Source organism: Gadus macrocephalus, chromosome 17 (genome assembly GCF_031168955.1).
Source record: "Gadus macrocephalus chromosome 17, ASM3116895v1".
In the NCBI taxonomy this organism is placed as follows: domain Eukaryota; kingdom Metazoa; phylum Chordata; class Actinopteri; order Gadiformes; family Gadidae; genus Gadus; species Gadus macrocephalus.
In genome coordinates this window covers 6,513,624-6,531,689 of record NC_082398.1, presented here as the reverse complement: position 1 = coordinate 6,531,689, position 18,066 = coordinate 6,513,624, and the positions used below count along the sequence as shown (strand labels likewise).

The 18,066-nt window shown below is 48.1% G+C and overlaps 3 protein-coding genes across 3 annotated transcripts; all 3 read right to left on the bottom strand.

The window, feature by feature from the left end:
* Positions 1-1,292: 1,292 nt before the first annotated feature.
* On the bottom strand, positions 1,293-2,689 carry LOC132445678 (uncharacterized). The gene is made up of 4 exons (XM_060035790.1): positions 2,585-2,689; positions 2,439-2,494; positions 2,155-2,352; positions 1,293-2,000 (listed from the first exon to the last, which is right to left on the bottom strand). Exons 1-4 carry the CDS (start codon positions 2,605-2,607, stop codon positions 1,453-1,455), a joined length of 825 nt encoding a protein of 274 aa, XP_059891773.1. The 5' UTR covers positions 2,608-2,689; the 3' UTR covers positions 1,293-1,452.
* Positions 2,690-5,015: 2,326 nt separating this feature from the next.
* Positions 5,016-6,455, bottom strand: LOC132445628 (uncharacterized). Its single transcript, XM_060035718.1, has 4 exons — positions 6,308-6,455; positions 6,162-6,217; positions 5,878-6,075; positions 5,016-5,723 (listed from the first exon to the last, which is right to left on the bottom strand). Exons 1-4 carry the CDS (start codon positions 6,328-6,330, stop codon positions 5,164-5,166), a joined length of 837 nt encoding a protein of 278 aa, XP_059891701.1. The 5' UTR covers positions 6,331-6,455; the 3' UTR covers positions 5,016-5,163.
* Positions 6,456-7,332: 877 nt separating this feature from the next.
* On the bottom strand, positions 7,333-17,903 carry lrp10 (low density lipoprotein receptor-related protein 10). The gene is made up of 11 exons (XM_060035472.1): positions 17,781-17,903; positions 16,967-17,146; positions 16,828-16,860; positions 16,565-16,709; positions 15,416-15,612; positions 14,630-14,798; positions 14,187-14,508; positions 13,552-14,003; positions 12,575-12,769; positions 11,170-11,299; positions 7,333-9,547 (listed from the first exon to the last, which is right to left on the bottom strand). Exons 2-11 carry the CDS (start codon positions 17,013-17,015, stop codon positions 8,858-8,860), a joined length of 2,382 nt encoding a protein of 793 aa, XP_059891455.1. The 5' UTR covers positions 17,016-17,146; positions 17,781-17,903; the 3' UTR covers positions 7,333-8,857.
* Between the last annotated feature and the right edge of the window lie 163 nt (positions 17,904-18,066).

The window sequence follows — 18,066 nt, the reverse complement described above, 5'->3', positions numbered from 1 at the left end:
CGTTTAACGATGCAGTTTATGCACATCTTGTCCTAGTACCTTGAACTGAACCCAATTTGCTTTTAGTAGGCATACACTAGTCAATAAATATTCTGCTTAACAAGCAGCAAGAATGCATGCATTAACCGGGTCAATGTATAGTCTAGCACCGGATTAAAGATCCCAAGACCTTGGGTGTCTTGAAAGGCGCCTCTAAATTAAATGTATTATTATTACTATTATTATTATTAAGTCATGCTACTTTATGGATCCTTTTATATAGGTGTTAGTGGGCCCCTAATACAGTACTTGAAGACGTTCAAGAAATTCAGCCTTGGTGCAAAATTACAGCCACTCACTACGAGCCAGACCCATAATGAGCTTTCCACAAACGTGCCGTTTTTTAGAGGCGGGTCAAGGTGGAGGGTGGGGTGTGGCCCTGAGCAGCTTGCGGCCACGACTGTTCCATGCGCTCGTGTTTACAGTGGATGTATCGCAATGGCGACGCGCACACAGCTTTTGGCCGTGTTCTGTAAATATTCTAGAACACTCCGGGTACTCCGGCGGGGGTCCTGGAGCTCTGTATCTAAAAAAGATCATATAATACATAGATATCTATATCATGTCATTTATATTATCACGGCCAAAAGCGATATTATGAATCTCAAACGACTGCGTCGGGTTCTCCGACGCAGTCGTGGTTCTCGTGGTTCTTCCACTTCCACATCAATCTGAAGTAGACTGAACCGTGACATGGAGGAGAAAGGGATTGTTAACCGCGATTGTCTCCCGCCGGAGGACCGCTGCCCGCTGCCGAGGCATCACCGCCCCGCGACGGTGGTGCCTTTATTTTACACATACTTCAGATCATTAACAATAACTAATGACATGTTTCCTCTTTCCTAGCCAAAGTAATAGGGGGACACACATTTTATCAAACTACTTTCGACCTGCCAAAATATGTATCCCTATTTAAAATGAACACTCTGTCCTACCATCTAGTGCTTTATTTGACACATACTTCAGATCATTACAAATAACTATTGAGAATATAAACATATTTCCTCTTTCCTAGCCAATGTTATAGGGGGTGTTGACATGTTAAAGTATATGCCCTCCATTGTCAAAATCTGTTGTATTTACTTTGTTATACATAATATGCTGTATGCAGTGTTGTTTGTACAGCGGCAGCCAATAGGATGTCCCTGAATAGACATGTGACCTAGGAGATGCATAAAATGTGCATATAGCGAGGAATAAGATTGTAGTTGGCAGCACAAATTTAACAAATATGTGGGGAAAAAAAAGGGGCCTTCTGATGTAGAATTTGTAACTTTATTGACCATCCAATCAAATGCATGAAGTTTCCACCACCAGAAAGACATTGCATCTACGGAGAAAGAAGTTCTTGAACTCTACATGGAATCCCATTGTCCCAGCCAGGCTCCACATCTGGTGGTCTCAGCCTACCCATTAACCTTCATAGGCCTGGAACTGCTGCTCCACATCCTGGCCTTTTCCAGGTCCTTCTGGCTCAACCGGCTGGTAGCTCTGATCCGAGTATTGTGAGTAACTCTGCATCTGCTGTTCCTGGTCCTTGGCGGGGTAATCATATTGGATGTAGCGGTTTTCCTGCCAGTCATCTCTGCCACGATCAACACTACTGCTGGACTGGGTGTAGGTTCCCGGAGGATACTGGCCAGTGATGAACATCGCATCGTAAGGGTAGAAATATCCTAATGAAGCCTGGGGCATAAGGGCTGCAGGGCTGGGGAAGGCCTCAGCCTGTCCTACAGCAGCTTCATACGATGGCGGTGGGGGTACACCGCGTTCCTGGGTCTCAGACTCATAGCGTCCGTCCTCCATTGTGCTCTCGATGTTGAGCAGCTCTCCTGGGACGAACTCTGGTCCAGGTGGGGGTGCACTACTGGGGCCGGCCATTTGTCCCTTGGGGCCAGCGTGGCTGTCGGAAGCGGCTCTTGACCCACCAGAGAACATGCGTGGAGGAATTGCCCAGGAGCCTTCCAGTAGCAAACAAGCAGAGAACAGACCGCATTATAACCTATTTCAGTGCAAGTGATACGTCAAGCCCCCCCGGAGTGAGTGAGGTTTTAAAATACTTATTTTTAAAATACCACCCTCCATGGTGAAGGTTTTGATAAAAGCTGAAGTTACCTTGAGATGAGCCTGTTGGGGAAGAATAGCCTCCGTTGAATCCTGTAGGGGGAGGAGAAGGCAGCGCCCCCGAGGACAAACCCTGTGCACCGGGTCCAGACATGGAGCCAGAGGTTTCATGGCTGGGGTACAGCTGCTCTTTGGGTTGGGCCCCCCACGGATCTTGAGAATACCCGCCTTTATACTGTGGGGCAAACCCTACAGAAGGAGCCACCAGCACTCAATTAAACCATTAAGCGTAATCCATTTTACTAAGTAAAACAAGTCCATTTTAAACTACATACCTTTTTTAATAGGGCTACATTCGATATCCCAAAGCAGGATAGCTTGGAGGAAGACCCTAAAACAGATAAGAGACAGCCAATATTGTAGCAAAGAACTCCTCTAAGAATTTTTGAAATAACACGCGAAAGAATGACCACTTGCTTACCATGTAAAGAGGATTGCTGTCATAATTACAATGGGACGACTCCACTGCAGAGCAAAGCTATGTGGAGGGTTTTTAAATGTTGCCAGCCCCCAGCTGACCTATCAGTGCTTAACGAGGTGATGATGCACAGCTGTCCCTGAATGATTTGGTCACAGGTGAACCTTTTTCTACTCTACCCTTTTGAGGGAGCGTCCTCCTCTTTCCTTTTCTACCTTTAATTCAATATCCAACCCTTCACAAATTATCCATCACTTTGTATATTGTTCAGCAATGCAGTATTCCTCTGTTCTTCTACCATGCCTCAGTAATACAAATCATACTAATCGTCCAAGGAAAATGTAAATAGCATTGTTTGTGGCCAAAACACGACCCACCTGATGTACCACTGTTGCAACCCACTTGTAGGTCCCGCTTCCTGTAGTTGGAATAGTACTTGCAGCATAATGGCCACATTGGACCAAATATGTTTCCGGTGGGCTCTCCTCTAATGTTAATTTGATCTTTAGTGTATATTTGGCTCTCCGACGCAGTCGTGGTTCTCGTGGTTCTTCCACTTCCACATCAATCTGAAGTAGACTGAACCGTGACATGGAGGAGAAAGGGATTGTTAACCGCGATTGTCTCCCGCCGGAGGACCGCTGCCCGCTGCCGAGGCATCACCGCCCCGCGACGGTGGTGCCTTTATTTTACACATACTTCAGATCATTAACAATAACTAATGACATGTTTCCTCTTTCCTAGCCAAAGTAATAGGGGGACACACATTTTATCAAACTACTTTCGACCTGCCAAAATATGTATCCCTATTTAAGATGAACACTCTCTGTCCTACCATCTAGTGCTTTATTTGACACATACTTCAGATCATTACAAATAACTATTGAGAATATAAACATATTTCCTCTTTCCTAGCCAATGTTATAGGGGGTGTTGACATGTTAAAGTATATGCCCTCCATTGTCAAAATCTGTTGTATTTACTTTGTTATACATAATATGCTGTATGCAGTGTTGTTTGTACAGCGGCAGCCAATAGGATGTCCCTGAATAGACATGTGACCTAGGAGAGGTCAAGTGAGCGTGCGTTTAATAAACGATGGTCAGTTCCAGTCAAACAGCATTGATGCCCCACTGTGTGTTATATCTACATTTATTATATTCGGCCTAGCACTGGGTATGCACGCCAGGATCGTTGAGCAAACCATCTCTAACAGGGGGACACACAATTAGTCAGAATGTACTTTCGACCTTCATGCAAAGTCATGCATCATCATACTGAGTTGGAGTCTTTCGCAAACCATTCATTCACCAGTAGTTAAGCTTTTTGTATCATACCTTCAGCAGTAGTTAAGCTTTTTGAATCATTCAATAGTTATGATTCAAGTTATGATTTCGACTTGTTTTGGAATGTCGGTGCCGTTAAAGTAGTAAACGATTATAAGTGCTACTTAAACGGCACCGACAATCCAAAACCCAAGTGGAATCTAGATGGGAAAAGTGTGTAGTTCAAAACGTGAGCAGCATTTACTTCTTCGCCGCCTACAGAGTTTGTAATGTACGATCACTCGAATACCCCATGTTATTTCCCAAAGACATTTGACCGATGGAACCAGGAGCCTCGGAGGCTGAGAGACATATTCTGAGGCATATTAAAGAAAGGACAGCGGAATAAAGCATGGCGCCCATTCATTCGTATGAAAACTGCTCAATGGCTCAGGGCACATGGATGTTGCCCAGCGCCATGGAGCAGTTTTCATAGGAATGAATGGGCGCCATGTTTTAATCCGCTGTCCTTTTCTTTATAGGTCCATGCAACAAATTGGGATATATTTTTTTAATGAAAGAAGAAATGAGTGATGCGTTATGATTTAAAATTAAGATAATTTATTTGAAGACGAGTGTCAACGTCTTGCTCCCGCCAGTACAGTGCCAGCACCATCGAGATTGCAAACAAGTGTAACGTTGCCTAGTGGCAGTTAAATAACATCCATGACAATATTTTGACACTGCATTTTCTCCCCGATTCAAAGAACAAATGCCGTATCAAACGAATACTGTGCTCGTTATGAACAGATCAGTTGTTTTACATCGCAATTGAGCGGTTCACAACCACACAAGGTCTCTGAAGTCAAAACAGCCCTCGTTACCGACACAACTAGATAGTTGCCACGCCCATTTACACCAGCCACTACTGCAGCTGCAGCCTCTTGAATGCTAGTTCAGACATTTCAAGCTGCAGGTCCCAGGTAAACAGAATCACCAATGGAGGCATTTTATAGGGAAGACGACTCCGATATTAGCCACCAATATTATAATTCAAAGCCCCCAGCCAAAATTATTATTTCAGATGCATAAAATGTGCATATAGCGAGGCATAAGATTGTAGTTGGCAGCACAAATTTAACAAATATGTGGGAAAAAAAAAAGGGGCCTTCTGATGTAGAATTTGTAACTTTATTGACCATCCAATCAAATGCATGAAGTTTCCACCACCAGAAAGACATTGCATCTACGGAGAAAGAAGTTCTTGAACTCTACATGGAATCCCATTGTCCCAGCCAGGCTCCACATCTGGTGGTCTCAGCCTACCCATTGACCTTCATAGGCCTGGAACTGCTGCTCCACATCCTGGCCTTTTCCAGGTCCTTCTGGCTCAACCGGCTGGTAGCTCTGATCCGAGTATTGTGAGTAACTCTGCATCTGCTGTTCCTGGTCCTTGGCGGGGTAGTCATATTGGATGTAGCGGTTTTCCTGCCAGTCATCTCTGCCACGATCAACACTACTGCTGGACTGGGTGTAGGTTCCCGGAGGATACTGGCCAGTGATGAACATCGCATCGTAAGGGTAGAAATATCCTAATGAAGCCTGGGGCATAAGGGCTGCAGGGCTGGGGAAGGCCTCAGCCTGTCCTACAGCAGCTTCATACGATGGCGGTGGGGGTACACCGCGTTCCTGGGTCTCAGACTCATAGCGTCCGTCCTCCATTGTGCTCTCGATGTTGAGCAGCTCTCCTGGGACGAACTCTGGTCCAGGTGGGGGTGCACTACTGGGGCCGGCCATTTGTCCCTTGGGGCCAGCGTGGCTGTCGGAAGCGGCTCTCGACCCACCAGAGAACATGCGTGGAGGAATTGCCCAGGAGCCTTCCAGTAGCAAACAAGCAGAGAACAGACCGCATTATAACCTATTTCAGTGCAAGTGATACGTCAAGCCCCCCCGGAGTGAGTGAGGTTTTAAAATACTTATTTTTAAAATACCACCCTCCATGGTGAAGGTTTTGATAAAAGCTGAAGTTACCTTGAGATGAGCCTGTTGGGGAAGAATAGCCTCCGTTGAATCCTGTAGGGGGAGGAGAAGGCAGCGCCCCCGAGGACAAACCCTGTGCACCGGGTCCAGACATGGAGCCAGAGGTTTCATGGCTGGGGTACAGCTGCTCTTTGGGTTGGGCCCCCCACGGATCTTGAGAATACCCGCCTTTATACTGTGGGGCAAACCCTACAGAAGGAGCCACCAGCACTCAATTAAACCATTAAGCGTAATCCATTTTACTAAGTAAAACAAGTCCATTTTAAACTACATACCTTTTTTAATAGGGCTACATTCGATATCCCAAAGCAGGATAGCTTGGAGGAAGACCCTAAAACAGATAAGAGACAGCCAATATTGTAGCAAAGAACTCCTCTAAGAATTTTTGAAATAACACGCGAAAGAATGACCACTTGCTTACCATGTAAAGAGGATTGCTGTCATAATTACAATGGGACGACTCCACTGCAGAGCAAAGCTATGTGGAGGGTTTTTAAATGTTGCCAGCCCCCAGCTGACCTATCAGTGCTTAACGAGGTGATGATGCACAGCTGTCCCTGAATGATTTGGTCACAGGTGAACCTTTTTCTACTCTACCCTTTTGAGGGAGCGTCCTCCTCTTTCCTTTTCTACCTTTAATTCAATATCCAACCCTTCACAAATTATCCATCACTTTGTATATTGTTCAGCAATGCAGTATTCCTCTGTTCTTCTACCATGCCTCAGTAATACAAATCATACTAATCGTCCAAGGAAAATGTAAATAGCATTGTTTGTGGCCAAAACACGACCCACCTGATGTACCACTGTTGCAACCCACTTGTAGGTCCCGCTTCCTGTAGTTGGAATAGTACTTGCAGCATAATGGCCACATTGGACCAAATATGTTTCCGGTGGGCTCTCCTCTAATGTTAATTTGATCTTTAGTGTATATTTGGCTTGGGAATGCCTCGGGAGCTGGTCAATGTGGCCCGGGAAAGGGAAGTCTGGGGCCCCCTGCTTGAGCTGCTCCCCCCGCGACCCGACCCCGGATAAGCGGATGAAGATGAAGATGTGTATATTTTATCTTTAGTCTTTATGTGCCAAAATATTTTTTCTTAGTGTGTGATCATTCTCAGCCTCCAGATTAACATTTATATTTAGCATACGCTTTTATCCAGTTCGTAGGGAACAGGCGTCTTGGTCAGGGACAATCCCTCTTTACTTTTATAGAGTATTTTGATAAAAGACTTCATCTAAAAATGTCTGCATATCCATATTTTGAATATGCAGGCCCGCTTGGTACCATTTTAAAAAATTTACATTACAATCAATTTCACTCCCAAAGATAACGATGGACTACAAAATGTTCACTCCCTTCTCACTCGTGCCTGCCCTCTCACCTGTGCAGTCAAGACACCTCAAATATACAATCTTAAAACGCAACAAAAGAGATGGGACAACAAGTAAAAGTGCAAAATATTTTTAATCTGAGCCACATTTTACTTATGTACAGTGAATTTGACCCTAGTGATTCATAAACATCACGTCCTGGCTTAGGCCTACAATATTACAAGTTTAAACAACAGTCCAAATAGTACGTCTCTCAGAGGCCGATACATTCATTAAAGCAACATTTTAAGAACTGACGACTCGCCCAAAAATTTAAACGAGGGGTGAAAACAATTAAAATGGATTCCAGGAACAAATGGCACATTACAAGTTGGTTCACTCGTCATCATCGTAGAATCCAAAACATGACGGGAAGCGATCGTCTCTTCTTCTGGGTCGACAATTCAAGTAGCGGCTCGTTCAAACTCCCCCACCCTCGGTGTCGCCGGGCGGCCGTTTTGTCCAGACCTTCCTGAAGTCCTTTGACACTTCTAGTCTAGCTCTGACCAAAACCACATGCATACATTCTGACAGAAAAGCTCTTGATTGCAGGGTTCCTACCGGCGCCGCGGTGCGCAATGGTGCACGCGAAGCAGCCCGCCAGAACCTAGAAAACAGGAACATTTTATTGCTAGTAGCCATAGCGATATAGACATGCGTCGATTTCTTTTCCGGCGTGGCCTTGCGCTGTGTGGAGTGGTGGCGGGTACGACATCTATTGTGCTCCCGTTTCTGTGGGCGCACAGATTGTTTGTCGTGCCCCATTGTTTCGGTTGTCCCCTCAGATTGCTGCCGGGGAAAGGTTTGTGGTAAAGGCACTTAATTACGGAATATTGATTTCCTTTGATTTCTGACCAGAAGCATGATACAAGGTGATGCGGAAATAAGCAGGAGCGATTCTATGAACATACTCCACGACTACAGATATCCTCCCCAAACACAAAACTGCACGTGCGTTTGTAAATATGCATTTCCTCACTAGTCATACAAAGACCCATGTATGGCGTCTTCTAAAATGACGACTACTAATATTTATTTTGACAGTAGCCACAGCAAGCAAATAGGGTCTGTTATTATTCTGTGCAAAAAAAAAAAATTCAACTTTCTTTAAACTAAAAAACAGCCCGGCGTGGTTAAGCGCTCATTCGAAGCAGAACTCAAGACACACAGGCTCCCTCTCACACGTCAGCCAGGCAAACTCTATCCCACACAAATACTTTAGAGATTAAAACAAAAAAAAAAAACAGGTCGACTTAGTCCCCGGATACAAGAAGTCATGTGTCGCTGAATCTAGCACAAAGCCATTTTAAAAATAAAAAATCTTTTTTTTTAAAAAAGGCACTAGACCTGCCCATGGTGGCCACCGCATCCTGCGCTTGAGTTCGAAACCAAAAACACGAAGACAGAGATAGACTCAACAGGGCGGCCGGTGTCCCGGCGTTACTGTGGTAGAAGACCCCGGGGTTGGGCGGGGTCGGTGGGGGGAAGGGAATGGCTGGGTTTTGATTGGCTTGTGGCTTGTCAGGTGAGCGTGATTATAGAGTTAAAAATAAAAACAAGGTGACCAGGAGGGGGCGCCACCGAGCGTCTAAGCGCCGGTTCACGTCAGCATGGGCACGTCGTCCTCGGAGACGGCGTCCTCCGCCAGCGGGATCAGCAGCACCTCGTCGTCCGAGGTGGAGGAGGAGGAGCAGGAGGTGGTGGAGAAGGAGGGCGACGCCGACAGAGGCATGGAGTTGGATGAGGAGAAGGACGAGGAGAAGGACGGGGAGGGCCTGAACAGCGAGATTCTCTGGCCCAGCGACTGGAAGATGGAGGCCAGGGAGGGGCTGCTGGGCGCGGGGGCGGGGCCTTGGCCACCGCGGGGGGGCGTGCGGGGGGCCTCCGCGTCGGGCGCCGGGGGGGCGTAGGGAGGGGGCGGCGGGGACGGGGCGGAGAACATCGGGGAGTCGGCCTGGGCCGGGGAAGTGGGCGTGGCCTGCGCCAACAGGCCCAGCTTGTGCGGCACGGGCTGGTTGACGGCCTCCACCGCCAGGGAGACGCCGGTGGTCGACGCCGGGGGAGGGGCCCCGGCGGCGGAGGAGGAGGAGCCGTCCGCCTGGGGCGGCTGACCCGAGGAGGCGGAGCCGGCGGCGTGGGCGGGCCTGGAGGGGGTGCGCGGGAGGAAGCCCCACCTCCTCAGGCGACGGACGGCGCGGCGGACGAAGCGCGGGCGGCGTCGACGGCGGGGGGAGGCGGCCGTGTCCTGCCGCAGCAGCTGGAGGATCCCCCGCAGGGAGAGGGAGGTGGCCTGGAGGGGGGGGGGGAGAGGAGGAGGAGGAGGAGGAAGAGGAGGAGGGACGTCAGAAGGAGAGCAGGGTGATGTCCACACACGCTGGACTGATCCTCTACCCATTCCTCGCCGCAGCGTTTAAAACACAGGATTATCTCGCGTCGATGTGCTTTTAATAATTGCTCAATAGAACATATAGGACCGATTCAAACCCTTTTGGAAAACAAAACTTTAGGGGTTGGTTATAACCGATACATTGCACCCGCCAAGAATGAGCAAAAGAGGACAGGAAGAAAGAACCAACGCTTCCAGCCAGTGTTTCACCACTGATCCACAGACAGCAGGAGCAGTCGTTGCTGGGGGCTTATCCCAGGCAACGCAGGCTTTGTGTAAGACAGGTAATCCCCCCACCCCCCTCCCTGGGTGTCTTCACCAGCTACTAAAAGCGGTGGAGCTGCGAGACCCACCTTTGAGGCATATTGGCCCGTTTCATATTGACGGCTTATCTCATAACCTCCACTGAATGAGTGGTCGTCATGACAACGTAGCCCGAATGAGGGACGGTTATCTACAGTGTCCCAGATGTCTCAACGCACCGAATCTTAAAACAGCAATGCAAATGGTGTGATGAAATTCCATGTTTTAATAATTCAGGTTGTGTTATCTAGCCACCCCAAATGTGTTAAATGGTGTCATCTGTGAAGGATGGGTGAAACTGTATTCTAGGCTCACTCAACTGGAGGAGACTGATGTACGAAGACATTAAAGGTATAGGTACATTTTCTAACTATTGTGAGCTTTTTTTGCACACAAGAGTCTCATCTGTCGTAGACGCAATATCTCATTAAGGCTAATTAAGAATGTCATTAATTTGACAACACATACGCAGCATTTTAAAAAAAAACGCGCAACACAACAGAATGCAGACACCATATTCCATAAAACGTGCTCCATTACACCAAACAAACAGAAATCTTTCCCGGGGACACTGAAAAGTGATGCATAACATCTGAGTCAAGACATCGACGTTGAAACAAACCAAAAGCCCCAACATAGCTCAGCCTCCCACCCCACTGATGGATAGACGACCTCAATAACATCATGAGTCACAGACAGTGAAACAGTGTGCAGTCTGGTTCACTCCTATTAAGGGCTTTCTTGAAACACTTCCTTTGTCATTTCGGTTATTTGCAGACGGTTCCCTTAAATGAGCTTGTGTTGGGTCTATTTGCATTAGTTTTCTTGAGTTGCAGTGCCTTGAGCCCTCAGAGCCACTGTACATTCCCTCAACCACACTGGTGTCCACACTGGTGTCCACACTGGTGTCCACACTGGTGTCCACACTGGTGTCCTAGTGTCCCAAAGAACGCCATACTTTGGTTCTTACGAGAAGAATGATTACTCATTCCCGCAGAGCATCGAACTTAACCGTCTACATTGCTGGTTCCCCTTCCAGGAAAACACACACAGTACTTATCGTGTGTATTGCGTATAGGATTCATCACAGAAGTGTTCACTTTAGTGAAGCGTCTGTCCCGAGTTGGAGCCCTGAAGTAAAGGATTGGAAAGGCTTCAAACTTGTTACTCGTTACCTTCCCCTGTTGTTTATTTGTAAAAGTGACCCGTAACCCGTCTCTCACCTCATTGGGGTTCTCTGTAGGGAAGTCCTCCACTGGCGGGATGACGCCCTGGGCGATCAGCTGACCGTAGGAGGGCGGGGCCTGCTGCTGGATGAGCTCCGCCTCCTGGCGGCTGATTGGAGCGAACATGCTGCAGCGAACCAGACCCCAAACAGGGAGCAGGGGATTAGTGGCCGATCACATGTTCAGTGCAACACTTTGTGAAGGAGAAACAGAATACCGAGAATATGCTGTTATATCAAGACACACGCATCTTCTTTTACTACATTATCATTTCACAGCCTCAAGTGACGAGTCATTGGTCATGGTTAACGAGCGATGACCAGTCAGTTTCTGTGCAAGTTACAATGCGTTCCCTTACAGCCAAAAGTATCGGCCATAAAAAAGCAATTAAAGTACAATTGATAACGAGACTGAAACAAGGACACAGCTGAGCAAAGCTCATGGCTCAATCCCGAGGGCCATAAGCCTTGCTCAGCTGTTTCAAATAAAAATAAAATAAAATAAAATAAAATAAAATAAAATAAAATAAAATAAAATAAAATAAAATAAATGGAAGGTGACGCATGGCTGTTGAAAACATGCATCGTTTTCCAGGGCGGAATTAAAATTTGAACAGCGCCTAAAAGAAACATGGACATTTTAGAGAACCTGTTCTACCGCTCATCGTAATGCAAACGGTTCCACCGTGTAACATCACCCTCGCACACGTGATGGAGGATTGTGGAAGTCGCTCTCTCTGTAGCAGAGATGGACTGAAGGATAAACCGGGTCTGTAGCTTAGCAACAAGCGCACGGAAAGCGAGGGAGGCGAGCTCGCTGAGCAGCACCCACGCGAAATGTACTCTCTCTGAGAGCGGCTGCTGCAGCACCACTTCTGACACTGCTCCACACAACAGAGCAGGTGGACGTTCTCCCTCAGCCGTCACAACCGTGTGTGTACCGTCTCTCTCCCTGTCCTGCGTCAGCCTCCAGGGCCAGTGAGCATCCAACTTTTAGTCATATAAACACTTTTATCCAAAGCCTATTACAAGTGGGGCTGAGAACGATCAAAGAATCCAAATCAAAACTGGAGTAGCGACCAAAAAAATACATAATAATAAATTAATACAGCTCTGCACGACTTCTTTAGCCCTTGTTTTTTTTAATCAAATCAGAAATACAGAGGGCACCGCGAAGCCTTCAGAATCAGACATAAAAATAAAATAAAGTATTCAAGCCTATCAGAACACAGCCACCCCCGTGCGTGGTCGAGGTGTGACTCAGAACGGGGCTTTTAACACGAGCCTCGTCTAAAGATCATTTTCAGTCGTCGTTGAATTTTCCCAAACTAAGCTCACATCATTCTTACTGTTGATAAAAAATAAGAGGACATTTCGAGATGCGGGGGTGGGGGGGGGCCTACCTGTACTCGCGGGTCCGGAGGGAGTAGAGCTTGCAGGTGCACGCCATGGCGATGACCAGCAGCAGGCCGCACACCAGGCTGCCCACGGTCGCCGCGGTGATGACCTTGCGGGGCAGGACCACGGTGCAGTTGAGCTCGTCCGTGCCGTCCTTGCAGTCCACCTGGCCGTCGCAGCGCCAGCTCTCAAACACACACCTGGCGGCCAGGAGGGGGAGTCACTCGGTGGGAATACGCTAGGAAACGCATCTCACACGCACGCACACGCACACGCACACGCACACACGTGTGGGACCGGGCGCTCCTCAAGGCTAGGCCGACCTAAGGCTGACGCTAGCAAGCTAGTCCCATGTTTATTTTTTTGCATTTACATTTTTTATGCTTTGTTACAGAGTGAGATGGACAGGAAGGTATGGAGCGCGAGGAGAGGACATGCGGACCACAAGCAGAACCCGGGTCACTGCGATCAGCCTTAATGGCCTGCGCTCTACCTGGCCTGGGACACAGGACTGCAGGGGTTGAATGTTTCAAAATGTAGCGTACTCTGGCCGGTTTCTCCTAATTGCCTACCCCAGCTTTAACACTCAGCAGCTGACAGGTACTGGATCTTCCCGTGAGTTAAAGATAGTTCCATCTATGAATGTACAAACAAACTATTTGTGTGTACACTTTGTGCTGTCATGCTCTGCCATTTCAGCATTTGCGTTTCACAAGAGTGTGTGTATAGGTGTGCGTGTGTGCTAATAAATAATGATGAGTCCATATAATAAGTAACACATTATTTGTAAATTGCGTTACTTATTAAAATGTCTGCCTCTCTATATATATATATATATATATATATATATATATATATATATATATATATATATATATATATATATATATATATATATATATATATATATATATATATATATATATATATATATATATATATATATATATATATATAAAAATAGGGCTGAACCGGTGCGTACCGGTCGCTGTCGCAGTGGAAGGTCCCGGGCTGGCACACGGTGCAGTCCCTCTCGTCGCTGCCGTCGGCGCAGTACAGCTGGTAGTTGCACCTCTCCCCGGCCGGGTAGCACACGGGACGCCCCATCATGCGGCCCGCCACCGACACCGGCACCGCCGTCCGCTGCCCGGCTCCGCCCCCGCACGCAAACTGCTCGCGGCCGCAGCCCCGGCAGCCCGCCTCGTCGCGCCCCGTCTCGGGGCAGTCCCAGCGGCCGTCGCAGCGCTGCTCGCGGGTGAAGCACCCCCCCGCCGAGCCCCCGCAGCGCTGCTCCCACGGCGGGCAGTAGCCGCCCACGCGGAAGGTGGCGTTGAAGCCGCGGCCCGGGGAGCCGGCCGCGGCGTGGTAGGAGAGCGACAGCAGGCCCGTCCGCGACTCCACCTGCACCGACTTGTAGTTGGAGCTGCTGGTCACCTGTACAGGTGAGGGGGGGGGGGGGGTGGGGGATGGGGGGGGGGGGGGGTCAAGAGCTTGGCTTAACAAGGGTCTGGGAGTACGGTGGGACAGCAGCAGCAGACTTTGATGGTGGGGAACATTTTGAAGAAACTAATTATTAATCCCTATGACAAAGACGCACACACACACACACACACGTACGATTTTGATGACCTCTCCGGAGCCCTCCTGGCGGTTGTAGATGGCCAGCCTGTCCCTGGGGCCCAGCTCCAGCTGCTGGAGGTCCAGCTTCAAGGGCCGAGGGTCCTGGGGGTCCACGGTCCACACGCACACCATCGAGGCCCCGCGGTTGAAAGGCGGGGCAAAGGTCCCGTAGAAGGTCTGCAGGACCCCCCCGCAGGGCCAGTCCTCCGCCGCCGAGGGGGGGGGGGGGCCGGGTGGCGTTGGGCTGCCTGCCGGAGGGCGGGTGGGCGGGCCTCGGCTCCGCCCAGGGCTGGTAGTCATCCCGGCTGTAGTCGTCCTTCTCCATCAGCCGGGACCACAGGTCCTCCTCGTCGAGGCCCACCGTCGTCTGGGGCTGGCGCCGCGTGGAGGTGGCGTTCCTCTCGGCTCCTCCTCCTCCTCCTCCTCCTCCCTGCGGGGGCTTGGCGTCCTTCTCCTCCTCCTCCTCCTCCTCCTCCTCCCCGTCACAGCCCCGCTCGTCGGCGCCGAGCCCCTCCCCCAGACACTCCACCCGGCCGTTGCAGCGCCAGGACAGGGGGAGGCAGCGGCCGCTGGCGCACTCAAAGGAGGCCGGCGGGCACTCGGCGCTGTCTGGAGGGCGAGACAGAAATACTGAGAAAATACCCCGGAAAAAAAAGAAAAAAGCGGTGTAGTCAAGAATATAGAGTAGTTTACAAAAGCTGAAGTGAGTAGGATTTTGAGGATTAACGACCCGCAGAGAAAAAAATAACCCATGCATCTCCGCTCCATCCGTTTCCCCACCATGGAGAGGTGTTGCATTGTCACGTGACCCGTCAGGGACAGGGCAAGATGGATTCCCCGAAACCAATCAGGGAAAAGAAATGAGCCCGGGGCATATATTCCCACAGAGCATTTCTCTCACTAATAGCTGGTGAATTCCTCGGCATTTCTAACAAATTGCACTCAGATGACGGCCCTTAAATCTTACCTCCAGCCACTTCAAGCTGAAAGGACCAAAACCAATTTTCCATGTTGAAGTGCTACTAAATAACTTACTCCAGCGTTATACAATCTAATATTCAAAAATCAACACTACATAATAAAAAAAAATTAAAATGTACACCTGTTGTCCCACGCGTACACATAAACTAGTCTTAAATCTCCAGTATACGTGAACTCAAATTGACTTGCAGGAAATGTAAACCACAACAACAACAACAACAACAACATGCATCACGTGACCGCACCTCTGCTGTAGCTCAGCAGGAAGGACGACACAGGAAACAGGTGGGGCAGGAAGTGGTGCACCACCGTGACGTTACCCCCGGGGAACTCGATGGGGTCGGGCAACGTGGGGCCGCAGAGGACCACCGGCTCACGGCCCGACGACGACGAATTCAGGGACACCCATTCCTTCTTGCAGCGCGTCGAGAACTGGGAGAAGCTGTGTGTGGGAGGGGACACACACACACACACACACACACACACACACACACACACACACACACACACACACACACACACACACACACACACACACACACACACACACACACACACACACACACACACACTTTTTTTTAAACGGGCTGATGTGGACAATTCTTTGTGAGATTGGTCTAGATTTGAGTGAGAACGCTCAACGTCATGATCACGTCTCCAGGCAGAGGTTCACAGTCATTTGGACTGTGCACCTCTGTAACTTCCCAACTAGAAAAAAAGGACCATTCGGGATGCATGATGATTTTTTTTTTATCCATCACCACAGCAGTGCTAAGCTGCTATAAATGTCCCTTACAGTTTTCATGATCTGGCAATTTGGTCGTTATTATAAAACTTGAGGAACGCAGTGACCTCCGCCTACCCGTGGCAGCCACCAAACGTTGGCAAACCCATTTCACCTTATCATACCTTCGGTACTTCTTAATAGGCTGGCATACCGTGCTACCGCCCAAGTCTATGTTTAGCTAAAATTCCAGAGAACAGAAACGCAAGGAAAACGAAAGTAGGGCGAACTGGAGGCAGGGCATTCAAATCAGATGAGTCACTAAGCTTGATAAGTTGCCAGGTAAAAGAGAAGGCCTACTTTCAAAGAAGGAGCGATCTAGAGTCTAAAGATATGCCTTTTGCCAGAGGAGGTACACAAAGTTCAAATGCAATAGATATCAGAATTGACCATCCCTGAGGAGTATATACAAACACTTGACTCAAACAGGTCCCATTTACTGTGGGTAAGCCAATGTAGACCCAGGAGAAGGACCCTTGAATAAGGATTAGGTTGAAGACAACATGACAAATAAAATACAAAATCTATAGTTTAGTCAACTCAAGAATCACAAGCAAGGTAAGAGAAACCAATGCGAAAAAGAGGTTACCACCCCGAAACGCCTCCATACCTGAGAATGATGGGCTCATCCTCGTTCCCTTGGATGATCCAGCAGTCATAGATGGATCCGAAGCGGTAGGACCAGTTATGGTAGGACGAGCTTGTGATATCCCCCTGCTTACCGTCCAGTATTTGTGGGGCATGACCACATCGAGCTGAGAGGTATAGTAAGAGAAATAGTAACCGGGAAGAAGGTTAATCGGATAAAACACAATTCGTCTATGTTTATTTGTATTCATAATGCGCGCACACACACGTAAATGGTCTCCTTACCAGAAGAGGATGCGGGTTTGAAATTGCTGCCTGCTGTCAATTAATAAGCAGAACAAATGACAAATTAACAACTCATGTAATTTAACTGACAAAATGTATGTGAAGAGAGAGAGCGAAAGAGAGGACATATTTCACAAACCTATGAGGCAGAGCACTATGAGGTTACATAGGTTGTATGAGACACTCATTGTAGTAGAAGATCAGCCGTTAAAATGTCAGTGAACATGAACAATAAATACATAAATTAAAACGGATTCATTCTCTCTTCCAACTTCAATCTTCCATCCTTAGCAGGCCTGGTTCCCGAAGACGACTTCTCCTGTGAGGCGAGCAGAGGAAAGGCGATACAGCTTAACAGAAGTGCAAAGAACTGGTTGACAGCCAACCTCAAAGTATTAGCATGTTAGCTGATTATCAGAAGAGCACTGTGAAAATAGTGAGAGCGATCTCTCAGAATCCATCGATGTCAAGTCGATGGAGGGTTATTATGGTCTGGAACACAATGTTTACACTATACTGGTTCCTGCCCCGTAATCCCCGTCCATACCAATGACGCAAGACAGCCCCGCGTCTCCGAGATAAAACCTTCAGCGATTGACGATAAAGTCTACTTTCCCCATTGGGGATCGATTTTGACAAAGCGTTGATTAAAACGATCACTGGAGTCACTTTCTATTTGTCCGAAGGTGTCGGGAGTGTGAACGGCAGGCGGTGGAGCGGAAGCCGTTTCCCCTGATCTCCGGAGAGCCTCAACAACACGGCTAGCAGGACAATGCTAACACCAACTTCCTTATCTTTAAAAAAAACAAAAACGCGTTTACGAGACGTGACATTTCCGTGAAAAGTTTCGGCCTCAAGAGTCGACGTTCACGATGTCATGGAATATAATGTTATATTGAACGTCAAACGATAAACGACCAATATTTTTCGTGAGGACGACGTGGAAAGCTTACCGTTTTTCCGTCTCGGCCTTTCTTGTGTTGACTAGAGTTGTGCCTAACTTCCGTGTTGTTTTTATTTATTTATTTTGATTCGTTCCCACTGTCACGGGGAGGGGGGCGTGTACCTACAGCCACCCAATGTAGTTACCTTTAGATAAAAAGTCATTCAAAAATGTAACTTCCTTTACATGATTTCCATTCATGTACATTCATTCAGCACTTCAATGGAAATCAATCTGGATTTAAGAAATAAAAAGTGGTCGTACTTTGGTGTTGTGCTATATTATTATTATTTAGG